This window comes from Vulpes lagopus, chromosome 7 (genome assembly GCF_018345385.1).
Source record: "Vulpes lagopus strain Blue_001 chromosome 7, ASM1834538v1, whole genome shotgun sequence".
NCBI classification, from domain to species: Eukaryota; Metazoa; Chordata; class Mammalia; order Carnivora; family Canidae; genus Vulpes; species Vulpes lagopus.
In genome coordinates, this window is record NC_054830.1 from 76,661,137 (window position 1) to 76,685,595 (window position 24,459).

The 24,459-nt window shown below is 36.8% G+C and overlaps 1 protein-coding gene across 2 annotated transcripts in view; it reads right to left on the reverse strand.

Annotated features, from left to right (window-relative positions):
* The window catches only part of TGFBR1 (transforming growth factor beta receptor 1), a 58,311-nt gene that overhangs the window by 12,451 nt on the left and 21,401 nt on the right, over positions 1-24,459 (reverse strand). Inside the window, exons 2-6 of one of the 2 annotated variants that reach the window (XM_041762762.1) lie at positions 16,682-16,927; positions 13,197-13,439; positions 8,154-8,384; positions 2,779-2,946; positions 969-1,125 (exon numbers count right to left, since the gene is read on the reverse strand). In XM_041762762.1, the coding sequence (XP_041618696.1) occupies positions 969-1,125; positions 2,779-2,946; positions 8,154-8,384; positions 13,197-13,439; positions 16,682-16,927 (1,045 nt within the window). The remainder of the gene's footprint in view (positions 1-968; positions 1,126-2,778; positions 2,947-8,153; positions 8,385-13,196; positions 13,440-16,681; positions 16,928-24,459) is intronic. The other variant, XM_041762763.1, reaches the window with a different exon arrangement.

Here is a 24,459-nt window from a genome sequence, read left to right on the forward strand (position 1 = left end):
AATAGTGTGAAGATACATTGTGGCAACATGCTGTGATATACACAGTAAGGCCTTTGGAGTCAGAAAGGCCTAAATTCAAATCTCAGCTCTTCAGGTGAGGCTGACCTTATTATTTAACATCTATGGGGCTGTTTCCTCTTCTGTGAAATGAAGGCAATGACACCTACCTAGTTATGTTCTTTAGAAAACTCATAGATTCAACAAATATTTACTAAGGACTTACTATGTATTAGGTGCTATAATGGATGCTGGGAATACAAGCCTGATCTCAAGCAGCTTGCAATCCAATGGAATATAAAGACATGTAAATGGAGAGTTATAATGTGCTCAGTGCCTTAATGGCCCAGCTTCACAGCTTGCTATGAGAGCCCCTGGGAAGGGCGCCTCACAGTCCAGGAAGGGCTTCCTCTAGGAAAGGAAGGGTGACTATAAATCAGGGAAATAGCAGGACAAAGTCTGCTCTAGGATACAGCACATGCAGAAATTCTAAGGAAGAAAGTATAGTTCCAGGAACTAAAAATAAGAAAATAGTTGGGCTAGCTACAGTACAGCATTTGAAGAGAGCATTAACTGAGAGAATGAATATATATATATATATATATATATATATATATTAAGCAAGAACCAAGCATATATATATATATACCCATAAAAATTATATATATATATATAACCCATAAAAATGACTGGCACATACTGGGTACCCTATAAACATCAGCTCCTATTATTATTATAATTTTTCTGGAAGGGCCACGAATGATATTTTCTGGAAGGGCCACCTTTCATCAGCAGGCATCTTTAAAAGTCAGGTAACCTTGGCTTCAGAGCAGGCAAGACCATGAGATCTTCTACCTGTGGGCAATCTAATAAAGTACAGGTTTGAGTTTCAGAAGATAATACACATAAATGAGAAGGAAATTAAAAAGAAGTTGAGCTCAGAAGATAATAAACACTATTTACAAGCATACCTTTTTGTTCCCACTCTGTGATTTGGAGCAATATCAATGGTATCTGTGGCTGAATCATGTCTCACTGCCAGTCCTAAGTCTGCAATACAGCAAGTTCCATTCTTCTTTACCAAGATATTCTTAGATTTCAAATCTCTATGAGCAATGGCTGGTTTCCCTAAAGAAACAAAAAGTAAATGCAATTGCTTAAAAAGTGATAGCAATCACAATTCTCCCCTTTAGGTTCAAAGCCTGTTCTCCTATCCCAGTGTCAAAGCATTTCAGCCCATAATACCTGGACAATTACTAAACAACCTCAAGTGAATCATTATATCAAAAGTTGCTGAAATTATATTTATTCAAAGAAAATGGAGAAAATAAGATGGTGCTCAAAAAATGTAAGTCTACCAATTCAAAGATGGGGAGTTAAAGATGTTAGTTTGCTGACATCCTATGAATTATTTATGGAACTCTCATCATAGCCTGATATTTCAGTCCAAGAACCAAGCATGTACACCACTTCCTTTACTTACCAACTGTAATGTACTCAGTATTTAATTTATAATCTTTACTACTAACAGTAGACTCCCTGGAGCCCTCCTAAACTGCTGATAGGAATGTAAAATGGTGTAGACACTTTGGAAAAAATAGTCACAGTCTGGTAGTGCCTCAAGACCATTATTGTATAATCCAGTAATTCCACTGTATAAGAGAACTGAAAACATATGCCCACACACAAAAAAAGTGTACACCAATGTTCACAGCAGCATTATTCACAAAAGCCAAAAGTGGAAACAATGCAAATGCCCATCAACTGATGGACAAATATGGTATATCCAAACAATGGGAGTATTAATCAGCCACTAAGAGGAACAAAATACTGAAACATGCTACAACATGGATGAACCCTGAAAACATGCCAAGAGAAAGAAGTCAGTCACAAAAGACCACATATGATACAATTCCATTTATAGGAAATGTCCAGAATAAGCAAATCTTTGGAGGCAGAAAGTAGATTAGTGGTTACTCAGGACTAAGGAGTTTGGGAGGAAATGGGGAGTGACTGCTACGGGCACAGTGCTTCTTCTTGGAGTGATGAAAACATTCTAAAATGGACTGTGGTGATGTACAACTCTGTGAATATACTAGAAACCACAGAATTGCACACTTAAAACAGGTGAACTATAGGATATGTGAATTATAATTCAATAGTACTGGTATAATCACCAATAGTAACAATTACAAAGATGAGGAAGGCTAAGATGTGAAATAACATGTAAAGTGAGGAATGAGAGAGTCACCAGGGCAAGAAGATAATCACTAGAGGAGAGAGATACATTAGCATTTTATATACTACATGGCACAAAAATCATACCATAACAATTTCATAATTAAAATTTCATATACTATTTTCTCATCTATAAAACTGTCTCATGCAGTCATGACTCTTATCTTGGGGTCAAATATAATTATTTGGCCATATAACATTAGGTGGCATGTTGATTTTTAAAAAGAATTTTCACATTACATTTTGTACTACTACACAGAAACACACATTTTTTCAGACTTGAATTCTAAAATCAAAATCCTCAAAAATCACAACTCTAGATGCTACTTTTAAGAATTCACAAACATGTAGGTATTGTTATAATGACTAGAGAATCTCTAAACAAATACCCATATTCTTAACTCTGAGATTTTCAACAGAAAGATAAAGTAATATTAAAAACCTCATTTTAAACATCTTCACTTGGGCTGACTTACAAAATTTTCTAACAGACATTATATTCACTGGAATTTAAAGCTTCAATAACATAAGTACTTGAGTTACCTTGGGTACCAACAATCTCCATGTGGAGATGTGCAAGTCCACTTGCTGTGGACAAAGCAAGTTTTATCATTCCTTCCACAGTAACTGTGTATCTGTTCAAATAATCAAAGAGGGATCCATGCTCATGATAATCTGACACCAACCAGAGCTGAGTCCATGTACCATTGTCTGTGGAGTAGAATAACAGTGTTTCAAAAGGGTTGTAAAACATCCATTTATTCAAAAGCTACCACTTTTTACTCTCAATCCTGATGGAACAGGATGATGGTACCTTAAGTTTGTATATTATTTCCTTCATATTTTCATTTTGTCTTATACTTTTACATACATATCTTTCAGATCCTCTGAGGAAGCCCCCATTCCTGAGATAAGACAAGGAAAACTAATCCCATTTAAGAGATAAGGAATCATAGTTCAAAGATGGTGGTCTTGAATCTACACAGATAGTAGCAGAACTGGGGAATCCTCAGTTGGCTAGAAAATGTCTGGTTTAGGGTAAGTGCTCAGTGGCTGTTTCTGGAAGGAGGAGGGAAAAAGGGAGAGGAAGGGTAATGAGAAGTATCTGGAGCCTAGTGTGGCCACAGTAGGAATAAAATAGTACAGGACAAAACTGAAAGTGAGCATAAATGAAGAAATGCAAGCTTTAATCACAGACTACATTCAGTTCACAAAAAAGCCAGGTAAGAAGATTATGATTCCAAGGTTTCCAGCTTAGAAAAAATATAAAAATAGTGGTATCACGGACACATGGGAAAGTTGAGACAGGAACTAAAACCTCAGGGGGACAAAAAGCTGGGGCTGAACCCAGTTTTACACAAGGTGATTTTGAACTTCAACAACTAGGAATATATAGGGATGCCTGGGTGGCTCAGTGGTTGAGCATCTTCCTTTGGCTCAAGGCGTGATCCCCAGGTTTGAGTCCCACATCGAGCTCTCTGCAGGGAAGCCTGCTTCTCCCTCTGCCTATATCCCTGCCTCTCTGTGTGTCTCTCATGAATAAATAAATAAAATCTTAAAAAAAAAAAAACTAGGAATATGTATTCCAGAAATGTTTTTGTAAACTGATACATGGATTTGAAATGTGTATTTTCATGGGAATCATGGTAAAGATTCTGTGTAGGCTTCTAGGCTAGGCTTACCCACAAAAGCCTATTTAACCTAGGAGTAGCAAGAAAACCACTCATATTTCATGAAATCATTCATTACAACAATACTAGGAGGCACCACAATTCAGTAAAAGATACACACTTGGAGTCACTCTGATCTGGGGTGAAATCCAGGGACTAGTTGTTATTGACTATGTGACCTCAGTTAAGTTTCTTAACCAGTGAAATCTCTGTTTCTTCTTTTACACAGCAAGAATACCTTACTTTTGTAAAACTGTTAAGAAGATTTAAAAAACAGGACAACTGATTAAGATTTAGCATAATACATAGCAATAAGAACTTAAAATGGGCTGTTTCCTTCCTTACTGTTTGTAAAAAACAACAACAATATCCACCCCAATTGACATAAAACAGCTTCTATATTTTGAAGGTTGTTACTTGCAAGAAAGCAACTCTAGGTATTTTCAGAAGATTCTGGAGGTGACTTCTGGATACTTTAAAAGAATTTAGATATTCATGACACTAGTTCTTCACATACTTATTCTTTTTTTAAATATTTTATTTATTTATTCATGAGAGATACAGAAAGAAAGAGAGGCAGAGACACAGGCAGAGGGAGAAGCAGGCTCCATGCAGGGAGCCCGACATGGGACTCAATCCCGGGTCTCCAGGATCACGCTCTGAGCTGACAGCGGCGCTAAACTGCTGAGCCACCTGGGCTGCCCCCACATACTTACTCTCCATAAACTTTATAAACTGATTCTATTCAAACTTGTACCTTTTATTTTCCTTGATACAAATGCATCACTATTTTTATCTGCATGCTTATTAATCATGACTGAATTGTGAAAGGCTGACAAATAAATAGGAACACAGGCAGATGGAAGAAAGGGAGACTTTCTGAGGTAATTAACAAGAGACGCAGAAAAAGGATATGTAAGAGGCTGTGTAATATAAAGGGTTGTCTGAGGTGGAATTAACTAAATCAGGGGAATAAAGATAAAGAAGAAGCGAACTATGGTGGATGGATGGGTTAGGTTCTGAGTAAAGTCCATTAACCCCTGACAAAGAAGAAAGAAGAGGGTGAGGAAGACCCAAGAGGGTCAGCCAGTTCCCATGGTGACCACCAGATGACAGCACCAGCTTGGCTGCTGCCTGAGCAAATGGGAAGAAAAAGTTCAGGGAACAGCAGCAAGGGTACTTTGTACCAGGGTGTTTGCAACTTGGAATATGCCTAAAACATCTTGGGCCTGGGTAAGGTTTGAGCCCCAAAAGACAGATTGAATAGCAACTACCACAGTCAAGTCTGAAACTATGCATGTGGATAAGTCCTTCAAGGGAGCAATTACTATTTTGTAGACTCAGCCTTCATACGAATCAGTAAAAAGTTTTACAAAAAAAAAAAAGACGACTACTAAGAAATAAGAAACAAACACACAAAATCCAGTCATGAAACATTGTTTGTAAGGTTGTTTTAAGAGTTGGAGGGGAGGGGCACCTGGGTGGCTCAGTTGGTTGAGCATCTGCTTTAAGCTTAGGTCATGATTCCAGGGTCCTGGGATTGAGCACCACGTTGGGCTCCCTGCTTAGGGGAGAGCCGCTTCTCCCTCTCCCTCTGCCCTTCCACCCGCTTGTGCTCTCTGGCTCTATCAAATAAATAAATAAAATCTTAAAAAAAAAAAGTTGGAGGGGATGCTAATGGTGCCAAAAGCAGAAGAAAAGGAAAACTAAGGACTTGGTCAAACTATATGATCACTGCTTTTGTTTGTTTTGTTTTTACATCAAATAATATGGAATTGGTAGTAGTCACTGATAAATCACAGTCTACAGCCATCACATCCATTGCTATCACTGCCCCTAAATCGCAAATTAAGGAGCACCTGGGAGGCTCAGGTGGTTAAGCGTTCAACTCTTTCTTTTCAGCTCAGGTCATGATCTCAGGATAGTGAGATGGAGTCTCACCACTCTATGCTCAGCAGATAATCTCCTTGAGATTCTTTCCCCTTTCCCTCTCCCTACCCATCTGCTCCTCTCCCTGTTATTGCTCTTTCTCTCACTCTCTAAAATAAATAAAAACTTTAAAAAAGATAGTAGTCTAATATGGTTCCTAATGTGATAGGCTATATAATACACAATATATTGTATATAATATACAAGTGTATAATACAAAGTATGCAATATATAGGAAAGTATACAGTATTTTCAGGAAGCCAATAAAATGCAATAATCAGATTTAGTCTCTAATCCTAACTACTAGTTTTTAAATACAAGGAGCAAGTTCAGAGAGCCTATGGAAATTCAATCAGCACAATCCATAATGTGATAAGGCCTATAGGACAAACGATCCAGTTTCTTCAACAAACTGCAAGAAGAAAAAGAAAAAAAAAAAAAAAAAAGGAAGAGGGAACATAGCAATTTTAAGGGATTTAAGAAAAACACCAATCAAATGCCATATTTTGCATCCTTTTTTTTTTAAAAAAGAAATTAGATTTTATTTATTTATCCATGAGAGACACAGAAGAGGCAGAGACACAGGCAGAGGGAGAAGCAGGCTCCCTCTGGGGAGCCCAATGCAGGACTCAATCCCAGAACCCTGGGATTATGATCTGAACCAAAAGCAGATGCTCAACCATGGAGTCATCCAGGTGTCCCTGTAGACTTTGCATCCTAAAGCGAATAGCCAATTTTTTTAAAAAAATAATATACAACTGCAGAAACATGAAACTGACTGAATACTGATGACATTTTAAAAATTGACAAGAGTTGCGTGGTCATGTTGCATTAAGAAGATTCCCTAATCTAAAGATACAAATGAAAAGTATTTGTGGATAAAAAGATTTAGCATCATATCTTTGGTTTCAAATAATTCAGATAGAGGCAGAGTAGGTGGAAACATATCAAACATGATTGGCAATGACCTAAACGCTATTGAAGCTGGGTGACAGGTATTCATTATACTCTACTCGCTCCACTTTTCTACATATTGGAAATTCTCTAGAAATAAAATCTGAAAAAGAAACAAGTAATAAATGCTTACTGCAAATAAACTAAAAAATACGGAGAAACAAAAGGGAAAATCATTAAACACTTAATATTCTGAAGAAATAAATACTGTTGAAGAAAATGGGAGGGGAGAAGAGGAAAAAGAGGACCATAGTTCTGGCCAATCTCAAAGAGAAAATGATGCATTTTTTAATAATAGGAAAGCTGGGATATATATCCGATTGCAGGCAGGGATGATGAGAGTTCTAACCGGAGTCTCTGAGGAAGCTACAAGAGCAGGAATTGTGGCCACAACAGTAGGAACCAAAGCCAAGATAATAGATGAAGTACAGTGTGAAGCCACTGCTCCCTGTCAGCGCTCACTCTGACACACCACTGACATGGCTTCCGCACTTCCTGCAGCATCAAATTGAGCCAGGCCCCCAGGCACCTGTGCCACAGGCAAGAAAGCATCTAGATGGTTGGTCACCAATGGGCACTGTGGTCCTGGAGAAACTATTTCTCTATTTAGTAAAGTGGATTTAAAAGACTATTTAGCCTCCGGCAACTTAAAACACAGAATATACTAAGTTATTTTTACTCTTCCTAAAAAGAAAGTCATTAGTATCTATTAGAATTCACTAATGGTCATGAGGAAATTTAAATGAAACAGATCTCTGGGCTCTATCCTATCTCAAAGTTTTGAGCAGCTAGACTTTATAAATCCCATTTTTTCTATGCTATGACTATACTCAAATAACTGCCTAGAACCAAAATAGCATATCACTTTTAAATATATATGTAGCTTTCTACCTTATAAAACCAAAATAACAAAGCATATCACTTATTTTTTTTAAGATTTTATTTATTTATTCAAGAGAGACACAGAGAAAGAGGCAGAGACAGGCAGAGGGAGAAGCAGGCTCCACACAGAGAGGCCATGTGGGACTCAATCCTGGGACTCTAGGATCACACCCTGGGCCGAAGGCAGACGCTCAACTGCTGAGCCACCTAGGTGTCCCAAAAGCATATCACTTTTAAATATATATTCAGCATTTTATATCTTATATAACATTAGACATTTAGAAACATGTTGTCAAGAGTCAAGAAAATCTTGAAAAAGCTCCTGTTTCTAAAGATTTCAAATATATTCTATTTGACTTAATATGTCTAATCTGTATGACAAACATTTATTTTTCATCAAACCTGACAATGTTTAGTAGCCATATTTATAGAAAGGCTCAAGTAGATTTCATTATACTAAGAGGAGAAGCAGATGTTACTGACCTTTATTGTCTGCTGCTATAAATCCCAAGATGTTTTCATGACGTAACATTACGGTCTGATAAATCTCTGCCTCACGGAACCATGAGCGCTCTTCTCTAGAGGAGAAGATTTTAACAGCAACTTCTTCTCCTCTCCACTTTCCTCGCCAAACTTCTCCAAATCGACCTTTGCCAATACTTTCTTGTAATACAATAGTTCTTGCAATTGTTCTCTGAACAAGCAATGGTAAACCTAAAGATAAAAAAAGCCATTAAAGAATGACCCAGGAACAGAAGAACTCCTAAGGCTCTGTCTTTATGGAACTTACAATCTCACTAAGGAGCTACAGACTACATCTGCAAAAATAATAATTCATAATAAAATGAAAATAAGATAACAAATACAATAAAAGAATCCAGAAACTCCTGCCTAGAGGGTCCAGGTAGGCTTTGTGAAATAAGTTGAATTTTGACTGTCCTTTATGGAAGCAATAGGACCACAGAAGAAGAGGAGATAAGGTTTTCAGGTAGGAGGAATATTAAAACAAAGGTAGAAGAGGGAAATGAATGGGTGTTTACGGAACCAGTTCAGTTAAACAGAAGGCGATGTGTGTGGTAAAGCAGTGGAAGAGAAGGGAAACTGACAGCAGAGTATGAAGAGCATCAAATGCTGAGCTGAAGATGACCAATGAGAGCTGCAGATAAAACAGGAGTTATTAAAAATTTCTGAAAAGGGTTCATGAATGAGAAGTAATTTAAAAATCTTATTTTAGAAGAATGAATCTGGTAATGGCTTTATTGATGGGAGGAGTAAAGTATGTGAACATAAGAAACATAAAATCTGTATGTACAATCCATTGTATGTACAATCAGTAAAATTTATCACAGAAACCATTTCAAGACAAGCAATTTACTTACTAGGAACTGGCTGTGTAGGCAACATTAGTATCTTAAGGAATGATGCCAAGTAACTTAACGTGGTAATGAGACATTGGCATTATTTCACCATCTGAACGTGCCCTCCTCTAAATATATATTTTTAAAATATTGCCATTTACTTGTTTACAGAAAAGGATTTATCACACCCTACAACATTTAATTAACACTATATATGGGACTATTCCAATTCACTTAGTATCATATTCCCTCCTGGACTAAGTAAGAGTCATCTTAAATTATACTGACCCTGACAATAAAAATACCAGCATAAACCATGTTCTACACTAGTATTTTTTTCATACAATCTATACACATAAATTTGTGTGATTTATAATCTATATTCAGAGTTCCTTGCTAGACTGAATTAATCAAATGATAGTAAATGAAATTATGTGCTCTCTTTGTGGTTTCCTGATGTGAAAGGTTTCTAAATCCAAATGTTGTCTTTACTTTAAAGTGATCAGAAGTTTTTCTTCTTTTCATTTACATGTTTCTCAAATGGGTCCTTTTCCTCTCCTTGCTCTCTATCCACCTCACCTCCTGCAAAGTAGTTAGCAGTCTAATTATAAACAATTGTTTTTATGTTTATAAGGAAGCTGCTTGCTGAAAAATAAATCTGTGAAAAATCCTTATTTAAATCAAGGAGCTCTCTTCTATTATGAAGATTCTTAATTATGTTGCTTTGTGTAGATACTAATTTATAAGAACATCCTTTGAACAGGATCACATCACATACTTAAAGATTTAAAGTATACTTAAGAGTTAACTTTAAGCGGCTACTCTGGAAGTCAGAAAGGCAAGGACTACAGGAGAAAGGGGAATTACAAATGGGAAGTCTGAAATGTCTAGTACATTCAGGTCCCATGTAAACAATATGGTCAAGAAAGGCTACCAGGACAAGAAAAGTTTTTGTCTCCCCATCATCACTGGATTCTAGATCCCAAACTAAAATTCAAAGCCATGTCTAGATTCATGATGTTATCTATATTTAGTTATGCCATAACCCACATGAATACGTGAGCAGTAATACTTTACTTCTAAAGAGAAAAATAAACAGGCCTAATTCAAATCTCTATGTTCTTCGCTTTCCTCTTCAGAATCCTTAGAACTGCTTGAAAGAAAAATTTCAATAGGGAAACAGGGTCTGAACAGCTTCACAAGCAGTGAACAACAGAAAGAAGACCCAAACAACCCACACACATAAGAGACCATAAGCATAAACAAGACATAATGAACAGTGGCTTAAGAGACTCACTCCCTTTCAAAAACTGGCACATGTGCACATGCTCACACATACACTTTACAATCTAATGACGCTTAAATAAGGGCACACACACAACCTGTGATTCAAATTAATGCGACAGGAGTTAGGTTAGCCTCAGGGATAGAGCTGCCCACAGTTCCCAAGTTAATGATATAGTCTTTGAGAAACGGAGATCAGGACTTTCCTTCACCATTGCAACAGTACTGAATAATAAACATATGAATTCCTAACCTGAAATGTTTAGTTTTACCTTTTCTCAATGGGCCAAAGAACTGAAAAGGGTATTACATAAAGACATTTTACTTACTCAGTCACGATGAGTCCCATGCATGAGACAGCATTAATGCTTTATAATGAATATAGGAGGGAAACAGGTGACTTTTTCTGCTATCATTCAACATAAGATAGCTTCTCCCTCAATAAATTTGGAGGCCTTTCAGTACATCATAGAACTATGATAGGGAAAGGAGGCCTTCGACCAAGTTTTTGTTTTGTTTTTTTTTAAAGAATTTTTTTTTATTATTATTTATTCATGATAGAGAGAGAGAGAGAGAGAGAGAGAGAGAGAGGCAGAGACACAGGCAGAGGGAGAAGCAGGCTCCATGCACCGGGAGCCCGACGTGGGACTCGATCCCGGGTCTCCAGGATCGCGCCCTGGGCCAAAGGCAGGCACCAAACCGCTGCGCCACCCAGGGATCCCCTTCGACTAAGTTTTATTGGTACAATGCAGCAAATTGATACTATATGTCAGATTTTTCTTTCAAGTATCTTTCCAATAAGAGAGAATAACACCTGTCATTTGGACATAACTACAATTTATCAAAACATCTTGTCCCATTTGAACTTCACAACAATCCAGTGACGTGCATAGGGCAGAGTTCATTACTTTCATTTTAAAGATAAAATAACTTGGGCATGAGACATCAGCTAACTGCCTGAAGCCACAGAGCTAGCAAACAATGTAGACAAGTTTTTGCAGGGTCAGGCATAAAAGGAGAGAAAGAGGCTTTCAGATAACAGAGCTGTGGTTCCTGATATATCTAGAAATACAGATAAAATGGAAAAAGAGAAATTTCATTCATGACTTTATATCCAAATCTTAAAAGGTAAATAAATGTATTCTTATTCAGAAATCAGCTGTCATCCACACAGCAATTTCTTCTAATCCTTTAGGTAGGCTTATTCCCCTTGAGGCCTGATACATTACTACTGTGCCAAGTGGCATGAGCAGCTGTGATTTCCCTGGGTGTAAGTTTGGCAACAAGGGATTAATTCCAAATGATCTCAAGCCACCCTGATTTTCTGTGACTTTGGTCGTTGCCTATCATAGTTTTTTTGGTCTAGGATGACTTCTAGAATGAGCCAGAGCTTCTTTGGGAATCCTTTGGACTAAGAATCAACTGGAAATCCCCAGGGAAGCCCTAAAACAAGCTTTCTCCATTCCTCTACCACTCCAGCCCAAAGACTGCACAACTCCAGTACCAAAGCTATTCCACCTCAATCCAACCTCTCAATCGATTCAGCCTCCCTGCTCACATTCAGCAGCTCCCTGCTGCCTTGAGAGACCTGGGTTCCAGTGCAAGCCTGTATGTGTCCTAGTGTCATGAACAGAGATCACTTATGGAATATATACAGCCAAAGTCAACACATGGCTTCAGGCTAAGAAGTCGGTTTCTTTATACTTATATGACTCAACAATGCACATAAATCAATATATATTCATTTCCTTAAAATAAAGAGACATGTCATTGTGTGAACTTTCTGTAGTATCAGATGTGACTTCATGCTTCAGTCATGTTCTTCCTCCAGTCACAACTTCTGCTTTAATGTTCGTTTAGTCACTTGATTATAAAAATTATGAAATTTTCATTATATATATTTTCAAATCTTCATTTTATCCATGAACCTAGGCTTTATTTGAAGTTGATTTATATTTTTCAAAAGACAGTATATCTCAGTATCTGTTCCCTATTTGTGACAAGGAAACAGAAGCCCAAAAGAAGAAACATGATTTAACCAAGGTCAGAGCCAACCAATGATAAAACTTGCAATGGAATCTACATCTCTTGATTCCTAGCCCAGTGTCCAATTACAATATTGTAGAGGACAGGGGTCTCCTCTCTTAGCATCCTTTCAAAGCACATGCAAGTGAAATAATAGATCCCTTTCAGTTTAAACATGAAGCACTGCTATACCAAAGTCCATTTCAAGGGATGATTCTGGCAATTAGCCAGTCTACTTCTGAAACCACAAGAATCAGCAAATGGAAATGAGAAAAGCAAACCTCACAGAGGCCATGAATCCATAAAGCTATATTAAATAAGAAGTTGGTGAGACATTTTTCTAAAGTGAGAAAATCCTTAGTTTAATAAAAAAAAAAAAAAAAAAAAAAACTAGGTCTGAGCTAAAGACAGCAATTTCATATGTTAAAAAAGCAAATAACCTTCGCAATTCCAAACACATTTTCTGTCATGCTTGCTTTCAAATATAAAAATAAAGCTGCTAAACAATTCTGAATAGAATGGGGAGCAGCAGATCATTTGAATATCTACGAACTTCAGCCTCACTCATAAGAAAATACTTGTCCTTATTTTTTCTATCCCATAGAGTCATAAGATGAGAAAGCTTTGAAATTTATACAAACATGAAGCTGACTTATTTCAACAGTAAAGGTATATTCTAATTTGTCTATGCCAGACCAGTCACAGTCAGACTCTTATTGGGCTTTAAATTGGAATTAGTATTCACACTGTCTCAAGTTTTAAATACACTAAGCCAAATGGACTTAGCCAACTAACAAAATAAACAATACAGTTAATTTTTAAAAGACTTCCTAGGAGAAAGGAAAAACAATTACATTACCTGATCCAGAACCTGATGTTGTCATATCATAAATTAAATCTTTTAATGTAGTGCCCTCTGAAATAAAAGGGCGATCTAAGGAAGGATCCTCTTCATTTGGCACTCGATGGTGAATGACGGTACGGTTATGGCAAATATAAACCATCAACATAAGTGAGATGCAGACGAAGCAGACTGGTCCAGCAATGACAGCTGCCAGTTCAACGGGACCAAGGCCAGATGATGGCTTTCCTGAAAAAGGGCCTCAAATGAAATAAACATCAACAATAGCAAAAACACTGAAGGGGGCATCCACAATTTCCTAATCCTCCACATTTCCTGTACTTGGCCACTACTCCCATTAGTCAGAGAGCCTCATTCCAGAAGCTCACAGGGCTCAAATCCAGAACAAGTGAATCATCCAGTCTTCACCCACTGGCCCCTCCTTTCATGATCACCAGCTCAGTCAACATCCACTTACTCTTCCTCTGCTCTTCAGCCTACATCTAAATAAAGCCAGTGACCACCACCATTCTAGGACCTCCATATTATCACTCTCTGGTCACTAATAAAAGAACCAATAATCTAGAAAAACTTCCTTTAATGTCTTAAAAGTACTTTTTAAAAATTAAGTTCTTAAAATTTTAATTCCAGTATAGTTAACATACAGGATTATAGTAGTTTCAGGTATATAGTATAGTGATTCAACAATTCTGTGCATTACTTAGTGCTCATCATGGTAAGTGTACTTAAGCATTTGTTTTTTTACTTTAAATTCTAGTTAGTTAACATATAGTGTAATCTTAGTTTCAGGAGAATTCAGTGATTCATCACTTACATATAACACTCAGCACTCATCACAAAAAGTGCCCTCCTTAATACCCATCATTCCCCACAAGGTTTTGTTTTTTTTTTTTTTAAAGAAGTTTGGCTTGCCTTCTTTGCCCAATATACACTCATAATAAGCAAAACAAAACAAAACAAAGTATAAATATAGATGAGCAAAAGTAAAAAAAAGGAAGGAAAGAAGGAAGGAGAAAAAATTATCTATAGCCTTACCACTCAAACAACTCACATTTTAGTGTATGCCTGTGTATATACCTCCATCCATTTTTTTAAAGCTTTTATTTAAGTAATCTCTACACCCAACATGGGGCTCAAACTCATGACTCTGAAACCAAGAGTCACATGCTCTAAGCAACTGAGACAGCCGGGCATCCTTCCATCCATTTTTTTTTTTAATGTAAAATATAACTTTTGTTTTGTTAATAGTTTGCATGTATATACTTTCTAGTCTATGTTAACCACTTGGACTTTTAATTTAAGATCACTTATTTTCTCATGATCTCTTTTAATAACTAAAATTTTGCACTATTTCAGAAATACGTTAATTACAATGATTTTTGGCATTCATCCTGAGCCTTGCTGGTTTACTGCTCACAGACATTTCTTTCATATCACAGCTTTCCCATTCGTGAGATCTTTATTTGGATTTACGATAGAATCCTAATTCTAGTAATTTTTTTTTAAGAAGAGTATACTAAATACATAATTATCTAAACATGGTTATTGCTTTTATATATGGAAAATTTTGGCTGATCTAAAGAATTTTGGGTAGCAAAATTTGGGTTCCACTGTCCTCTGATATTTAAAAAAAGAAGATAATCTGAATTTTTTCTCTTGTAGAGGTAAGCAGTATTACCTTGCTCTGAATGCCTATTTTTTTCTTTATTCTTAAAACTGACACTTTTTATTATACATATTTAGTTAAGTATTTATTTTTTCATTAATTTTGCATAGTATTCTTTTCTCTTCTGTCTCCCTATATGTCATTTTCTGGAATTTTTGTAATAAGCATATTGGATCACCTAGATTTATCCTCTATATCTCTTTCTTTGCTGTCTTTTCTCCCTGAATTGCAACACAATTTCACAAGCTTGTCTTTGCCTTAAGCTTATCTCACACTTGGCTACAAAATATTAGTATCCAGTCTGCTACTCACTTTCAATATTCCATTTTTAAAAATAATTCATCAACCGAGCTTTTCATTTAAAAGTGATCTTTAATGGAAAATGGATTTTGGACTGTCTGAAAGTTCTTCCTTATCATGACGTAAGTCTTTTTCATAGGATGACATCTACTCTGATTTACCCAGTTCAGTTCACTTTTTTTGAACCACTGAAACTTTTCATTTGGTAATTTTTTTTTTTTTGGTGTTTGCTTAACACAGAGCTGGGAATGAGGAATTTATGTATGTTTAGCATTAGAAATGAAGTGACTTCTTCACAAGGCTTTATGACTCTTCATTTAGGTATTTGAAGGCCAAACAATGGAAATGGGAAATTCCAGAATTATCATTTTCTTTATCATATTAGAATTACAGATACTTTAAACAAAAGAAAAATTACAGTCCGATTGAAATTTGCCATGAGAAACTTCCCTATCATGCTGAAGATCTGGTTTTACTTTGCTATTCTCACTTGAATGAAATAGAGCACTGCCTCCCTGTATAACCTGCACAGCCACAGCAGTGCTTCTTACATCAGTTAGCATGATGCCTAGACCAACTGTGAGCTTAGAATGAGCACTGTGGTCTGCCTCCCTGAGCAATGAAACCAGGTGCTTCTTCCTAAAGGAGAACTGAGTGTTTGGTCCCGTACGTCCTCATGCCAAACCCCTCAGCTTAAGGTTTGGTGGGATTTTCTAAAAGGTCCTTTCACTGACCTCTTTTCATATGGGTAGTCAGTCTTCACTAATCTGATATTATCTGCCCCATAAATTATAGAAACTTCTCACAAGTGCAGGCATGAGGGTGGTATTCTTCCATTAATTCTGCTAACATGAATACAGGTTTCCCACATGTTTATGTTCCTTTGATTATGACAGAAATCTGGGATTTGAGGAAAGTGATGGAAGAGTTAAATACATGTGTTCAGACTAAGATCTTCAACAAGAACCAGAAAATTAATCTAATCCTAAGAGTTAATAAAGCTTTCAAATTCCTGGCTCTGTCAGGACATTGTAAAATGTAAACTATGGTGAAGGACCAAAACCTAGAAATCACATATAATGCTTCATATATAAGAGATTATAAAGCAGAGTTAAATTACAAAATGAAGGCAGCTGAACAGTTCAGTGCTGCTCTCAATTCCCATCCATTATCAACTGCTGTAAAAGGCTGAAGCATCATACAAAGAAAAGAAATTCACTCCGAGGACGTACTGCCACGGCAGCTTTGTCAGAATTCGCCTTTAAGAGACTAGCCTTTTAGGCATAACAGACCTCAGAGAAAGTCTATTATTGGAACTACGTTCTCAAACAACACACACTCACAAGTCAGGATCTTGGCTACTCCTGTAACTCTACAACTATGGACAAGTTCCTTCTTGCCTCTGAAGTGAATAAGCTAGGGTAGCAATATCTAAGATCCCTTCCAGTTCTAAAACCATAGTCAGAATCAACTTTTCTTGTAGTATTAAAACAAAACATCTTATATAACAACTTACCAACAGTTGGGAGTTCTATTTTATTGCAGTGGTCCTGGTTGCAGCAATAGGTTGTAGTAACAGACCCAGTTTTTGAAGATGGTGCACACACAAATGGTCTGTCTCGAGGAATCAGGTCAATTTCAGCTATGCACATGCTATTGTGTATAACTTTGTCTGTGGTCTCCGTGACAGAGACAAAGCAGAGCCCATCTGTCACACAAGTAAAATTGTCTTTTGTACAAAGGTGGCAGAAACACTGTAATGCTAGAAAAAGAGAACAAGATTCTATTAGAAAAAATCCTCTAGGTTAACAATTTGAAATTATCCCATATTCACTATAATACATTCCTGATCCTATTATAATCATACAATTTCTTTGCAATGTTCAAAAAACAAAATTCTTATTACTCTCAGAAGTTCCAAAATCTGTTGAGAACCACACATACAAAAGAGCCAAATATGATAAAATCTGGACCCAGGGTTTTTTCTAGAACTTTTTTGCTTCCAAACACAGAAAAATTATTACAAGTAATTTCCTTAAGGTAAGGCAAGCATTTGCCCTCCTATTTGAAACACAGTACTTTAAATTTTTAATGGCTATATTCTTAACAGCTCAAAGCTATATATTTACATACTCCCCCACTGGGAAGCAATGTGTGAAAATACTTCTACCTACCCACCATAGGTTGGAAATGTCATTTGGGTGATTTATGGCGATGGAGCAAAATGGAAATAGATTTGTATTGAGCCAGACAGACACTCTTTCTTCTTATGCAAACCCTAAGAAAGACATGTAACCTTCTAGCTAGGGTTAGTGTTACTTGGTCAGTAAGCCAGGGAGTCTGCACCAGTACTACATAAATGCTCCAATCACACACTCAGCCATAGACTGGAGAAACACTAGCACCATGCTCGCTTGAATCTTTTGATCTTTATGGCTCAACTCAAGAAGTAACTCCTTTAGGGAAGTCTTCCCCTAATTACCAACACCTTCCCACATACACAGACACATACACTCTCCATCAGGCCCTCCAATGAGGTTAAATACGGCCCAAAGCACACACTGCTCACTAGAATTGTTAACTTTCTCTCCCCTATGAAACTATAAGCTCATTGAGGGCAGAGATCCATATTAACCATTTCTGTAAATCCATATCTAGCACTAGACCTGGCACATATCAGCATTCAAAAAAAAAAATCTGTTAAATGAATGACAGAATGGGTACTTACATTTCACTACCATCTCATGAAACCATAAAACACAGATATGTCCTTAAGTTCAAACAAACTTGCCAATTACTTGTTGGAGAGGAAACAGTTACAGTCCAGATATGTAGTATGTAGAATGGCTACCTATGATGAAACCAAGGAAGTCGGGATCCCTGGGTGGCGCAGCGGTTTGGCGCTTGTCTTTGGCCCAGGGCGCGATCCTGGAGACCCGGGATCGAATCCCACATCAGGCTCCTGGTGCATGGAGCCTGCTTCTCCCTCTGCCTATGTCTCTGCCTCTCTCTCTCTCTCTCTGTGACTATCATAAATAAATAAAAAATTAAAAAAAAGAAACCAAGGAAGTCTACAGAAACAGTGTATCTAGAAAAAGATAGTAGACAGGAGGACCAGAAGAAAACTAGTGGAATAGTTAACTTGCTGTGCAGGAAGGGTTAACTCAGCAGGCTTGAGTTGCTCAAACCCTGTACATTCCCAAGAAATACATGTCTTCAGGACTAGCCCTTGGCCAGTCCCTATGAAATGAGCTCTGAGCCCTTGAAATATTCTCCCTGATAAGAATGCTGCAACCTTGTGTGACTGAGCCTCAGTAGAAACCCTGAATACCAAGGCTCAGCTGAGCTTCCCAGGCCTGCAGCACTGTGCACGTGCTGTCACATTGCTGCTGAGCTCAGGTGTGCTACTGCACTGGGCAAGTACCCCTAGAAGCTGGTACCAGGTTTCTCCTGGGATTTGTCTATATGCCTTTTCCTTTGGATGATTTGATATGTATCTTTTCCACTGTAATAAGCCATAACCATGTGCACAACAGCTTTTCTGAGTCCTGTGAGTTCTTTTAGCAAATCACCGAGCCTGATGCTGGTCTTGGGGACTTCAACTCACTTGCAAAACCCAAATTCAGGAATGTCAGGATCTCTTCAAGCAAGTACTTCTTGGTTGCTGGCTTAATTAATATATTTGTTTATTATCTTTACAGACCAGCAGTTTTACCTTAATCACTATAAAAAAGATTTGTTCTTTCTTCTTAGATAGTTCAGCTATTTGAATTAACTCCTCCCAAACATAAGAACTCAAAAAGAGTATTTAAAAAGACATAATTACAGTCTAAAATTTAAAAAATTATCTTTAAATTTTTTCTTTTTAAAAAATTTATTTAAATTCAATTTAGTTAACACATAGTGTATTATTAGTTTCAGAGGTAGAATTTAGTGATTCATCAGTTGTTCATAACACCCAGTGCTCATTACATCAAGTGCCCTCCTAACCCCATTACTCAATTACCCTGCCTCCCCACCCCTCCAGCAACCCTGTTTTTTTTTTCCTATAGTTCAGAGTCTCTTATGGTTTGCTCCCCTCTGTCTTCATCTTATTTTTCATTTCCTTCCCCTATGTTCTTCTGTTTTGTTCCTTAAATTCCATGAGTGAAATCATATTAACATTTAAAGATTATTTAAAAAGGTGGTAGTTATTCATGGTGAGATTTAGTGGTGATTATAGGTTCAATTTCCTAAGGAGGAATTCTGAATAAGAAATCCATGAACTGGTTTCAGGGATACATGAATGTCATGAAACTGTCAAATGTTTTATTTACATTTTCAAGGTTCATAGCTTTCAACAGAATCACATAGGAGTCTATCACCCATAAAAGATTAAAACCACCACCATAAGGAGATTGCCATCATTCTCTCTTGAATCCCCTTTACTCATGAGTCAGTCAACCAATATTTTCTATTAGCTTTATCAGCTACTCTACCAAAAATTGAGTGTATGAAGATTGATAATTCATGGTCATAGCCCTTGAAGAGCTCCAAGGCCTACAGAATGAGAACACTGCAATACAATGTAGTAACTGATATATATATAAAATACTGCTATGAATACTGAGTTCTAAGCTCTCATCTTCTCCCTTACCATCTATGAAATGAGACCTAAACACTAGGTCTAACAATTAAGGCTTTTACTTTTGGGTTCTAACTTACCACTCACATTGCAAATGCAATCTAGGGCCACATGCTTCTCACCATTATGACATTTATGTCTTTCATGGCCATGGTCTTTACACATACTATCCCTCTGCCTAATTTAAAGTGCCTTTTATCCTTTAAGACCCTGTTCAAACAAGATCTTTTCCATGATACAATCTACACTCTCCCCTACTCTTAAGATAACTGGGTAGGTCCTTACATATGTTCCCATAGTCCTCTTTGTTTACCTTTAAGATAGAACAAATCAAACTATTTATAGTTTGCTGTTAAAGTGTGTCTCATTACACTAAAAAGGACTAAGTTTTTTAAAATTTATTTTCCCATCATTGAATCTTGGGCTCTTAGAGATCACAAAAATATATGCTAAAACAATGTTTCCCAAACAGGAGGTAACAAGTATGCTGCGAGAAGAAGGGGAGTTTAAGAATTGTGTACAAAATTTTTTTTGATGTTTTCATTTAAAAGATAATCTAAAATGAGTAATAAAAATGCTGGACAAGTAACCATAATTTAAACAAGTACGTCAGTAGGCTTTCACTGATGCTTCTTCAGTTGTGTTAAGATCTCCTTCAGGCCCTCTCTCTGTCTCTGATGAATAAATAAATAAAATCTTAAAAAAAAAAAAAAAAAAAGGACGGGGGGAATCCCTGGGTGGCTCAACGGTTTAGCGCTGCCTTTGGACCAGGGCGTGATCCTGGAGTCCTGGGATCGAGTCCCACATTGGGCTTCTTGCACAGAATCTGCTTCTCCCTTGCCTGTGTCTCTGCCCCTCGCCCCATGAATAAATAAAATCTTAAAAAAAAAAAAATCTCCTTCAGGCCAAATGTCCTAAAGGCACACTATACAAGCAAAAGTCTCATAGTAACTAATCAAGAGTGAAAAATACAGGACATTATAATCATCAGAGCATATGACAAGTCAGGCATGGTATATTCAAAGCCAATAAATAGTTCAATAGCTAATACCATATATATGCTACAAGTATTACATGGGTCCTATCTTTGTAGTACAATTGCAAAAGTTCTTTAGAAGTAAATGTGGTTAGAAGTATCCAATGACAATTTTTCCATTCTCACTTCCAGCACGAGCTGGTGTAGAGAATTATTTAATAAGGATTTCAGTAATGACATAACGCTAACCTCATCTTCAAGTAAACACCACAGCTGACGTCTCATTAAAATTGGCATTTGAGGAATGCTTGCTGGCAAGTGTTTTGGTTAGATATGAGGTCTGATTATCTTGAACTTACAAGCAAAGCCTTGAAGTCATTAATAGCACCTTACACAACATTACTTATGGAGAATGGGTACTTGCAACTTTTAGTAATACTGAGGTTAAAATACAGAAACAGATTCAAAATGGAATGAGACCTAAGGCTATTTTTTTCTACTGTGAAATCTAAATATTACTGTCACACTGAATAACTATATTAATTTGAAATTTAGTTTTTTGTAGTCGTCTTTGTATTTAATTCGTACGCTTTGGTTTATAGTTGTAAATGGGCCAAAAATATAAAAATTTTATATCTAGTTTCATAGCTATACAATTTAAGTAACATGAAAAATACATTCCTTATGTTTCCTTTCAAAAGGGTCATTACTTATGGCAAGTTTGAGAAAATCAGTGCTAAAGGGCTCTTAACAAGAGTCTTTCAGTAAGAACAAGTCACTAAACATAAACATTACATAACATAAAGCTTAACCAGGTAAGGATTTATTTCTTGAGGGAATTTTAAAATTCTATTTTACCATTTAAATTAGAGTTGAGATTAAATACAAGATTGCTGCTAAATGTAGGAGATGCAGGAATATATATTAGGGAAAAAATAAAACTATTTAAAATTTCCCATGAATTCATGAGCTTTAATTCCCATTTCTTAAAAGTTAAAATTTATTTTATTAATAAATAGATCTGACCCCTAGCTATCTCCCTTTATTAATTAGGTTGTTGTTTTTGTTGATTTTTTAAATGCACATACAGGGCAAAATTTCTACCTAACAAAGGTATACGATGATGTCTTCTCATCCCACAATAGCATCATTTAACACCTGCCCCATCACCTCAAATCTTTCATTTAATTCTGCCATTTTTCATTGAGCATATCCATATGTCAGATGCTGCACAGGCTGTGGGGTGGTGGAATAAATAAGACAAGTATCTGGACTGAAGGAGTTCATCAGGGTGGATAAGTAAGGCATTAAATAGATAATTAAAATCCAGAGTCTGGAAGAGAATGATCACAGTGCTTCAACACTGCCAAGGCAGAAGGGAAAGAAAGAAAAGCTTCACAGAACATCCAACTCACAACTTGGAGAATATGTAAATCTACTCAATAGTTAAAGATGAGAAAGCTGTCCTGACAGGGTTTTCCTTTATCAGTGGGCAGGATTTTATCCTTAGTGGCTATCATCTCAAGTAATAATGAGACCATCAAGTTTAAATAACTATTCAAGATACTAACCATAATGGTTTCATTTCAACAACAAAATGAACATAATACCTTCCTGACCTATTTCATCATCTCAATGAGATCGTCAAATGAGATACTGTACGTTAGCACATTTTGAGACTATTAAATCATATGTGACCATACGGAATTATCACATATAATAAATGGTATCATTTCAAATGTGGTTTTTATTTGTAGGCCACCCAAGAAACAGGTCTTCCCAAAAGTAACGTGTAAAATTCCACTCTACAATCCCAGACAGACAGAGCCACAGGAGACCTCGAAGATCATCTCATTTTAATTCAGTACTATCATTTTATTATGAAGAAATGAAAAGATAAGAGTATCAAAATAATTTATAACAATATTCTAGCTACATTACAGGTGGATGTGAATTCCCACCACATTATCATCACAAACGTGGTGGTACTGGAATCTGTGTGTTTTTGTGTTGGTATCCATATGTTAAATAGCTTAAATCTTTCAAGATTCCCCAGTGGTTCAATAGTACAGCTTCTTGTTTGGACCTCTAGAGTTTGACTCTTCAGCCTGACAGCAAAGATAAGAATCAAAATCCCTGTTCAGGACCTTTCTCCTATCCTGGCCACCTTTTGCTTCCATGCCCTATTATCTACCAGCAGCCACAGCTTCTGCCATTCTAAGATGAACATTTTCCTACACTTTAACTTCTGAAATCTGCATCTGCATTACAATCAAAGTAAAAAGAAAACTCCAGCCTCTGGACAGAAAGGTTAAGTCATGATAGTTGTTGCAACATCTGCATGTGCAAACGTTGCCATGTATGGAAGGGATTATTCATTTAATCACCATTTTAATCATATGCATTGGTAGCTCTCCTGCAACTAAAGTTTTATTTTAACCTTAATCCCTATTAAAGTCATCATAAAGATTTCACTATGGCTCAGCACTACAATGAAAAGCTGTTGTATTCACAGAAAATTATCAGTCCTGTGCCAGGAAATACAATTACTAGCAAAAGAAATTTCCAAAGATTGCAGAATCACAGAATTTTCAGTTTGAAGATGTTGGTGAAGGACTGTCAGAAACCAAACATCTAGCTGTCATCAAAGAAATGACAACAGTAAAGAGAGATAGCAGAATCCTTGGGGTTATCATCTTCAGTGATGGTGATATATCCCAAGTTGAGATTCTGGCTCTTGGTCCCAACTATAAAGGAAATTTCCATCATTGCCTCATTTCAGAGTGTCTGGAAGTCACACATCAAAACACTATTATTTCTACCTAATGCTAGGGCCACTACGGGTTGATTCACAACCCTATATATCTGGCTGGACAAATGGAAAAGTAGACAGCCCGTAAACAGACAGAACAGACATATCTATGATCCTTGTTGATTAAATAAAAATTAGTACTAGAAACCTTGTCCTCCCAGCCCAAGAGTGATAGTGTCTATAAAAGTTATCCCCCTTTACATATATATATATATACACATACATATATATATACACACATATATATATATACACACACACTTCAATACTCTTTCCTTTTTCTTTTTCTTTTTTTTTTAAACATTTTATATATCTATTCATGAGAAACACAGGGGGAGAGAGAGGCAGAGACACAGGCAGAGGGAGAAGCAGGCTCCATGCAGGAAGCCTGACATGGGACTTGATCCTAGGTCTCCAGGATCAGGCCCTGGGCTGAAGGCGCCACTAAACTGCTGAGCCACCCGGGCTGCCCACTCTTTCCTTTTTCAATGCTTGTTATTTGGTCTCTCAATCCTTCTTCCCCTCTACCAAGAACTTGAGAAATTCACTACTGAATTCAATGTTCTTTTCTAAAATTCTTTAGGATATGAGACACATTGACACATCTTTCTTTATTAGTTTATATGATACCACACTTCCCTAACTTATGTCCACAGTCAGCCCTTTGCTACATCTCAGATCTACATTTCTACACTTCTTGACCTTATACTTGGGCTCCAAACTCGTATTTTAACTACTTTCCAAGAAATGCTCTGCTTAGGCTTGCCTTAGTGCAAAGTCAACATGCTTAAAATCAAACACAACACTATTCCTCTAATAGTGGTATATGTAATTAAAAAGCCCCTGCAAGGATCCTAGGTTCCTTCTTGTTGAGACAGCTCA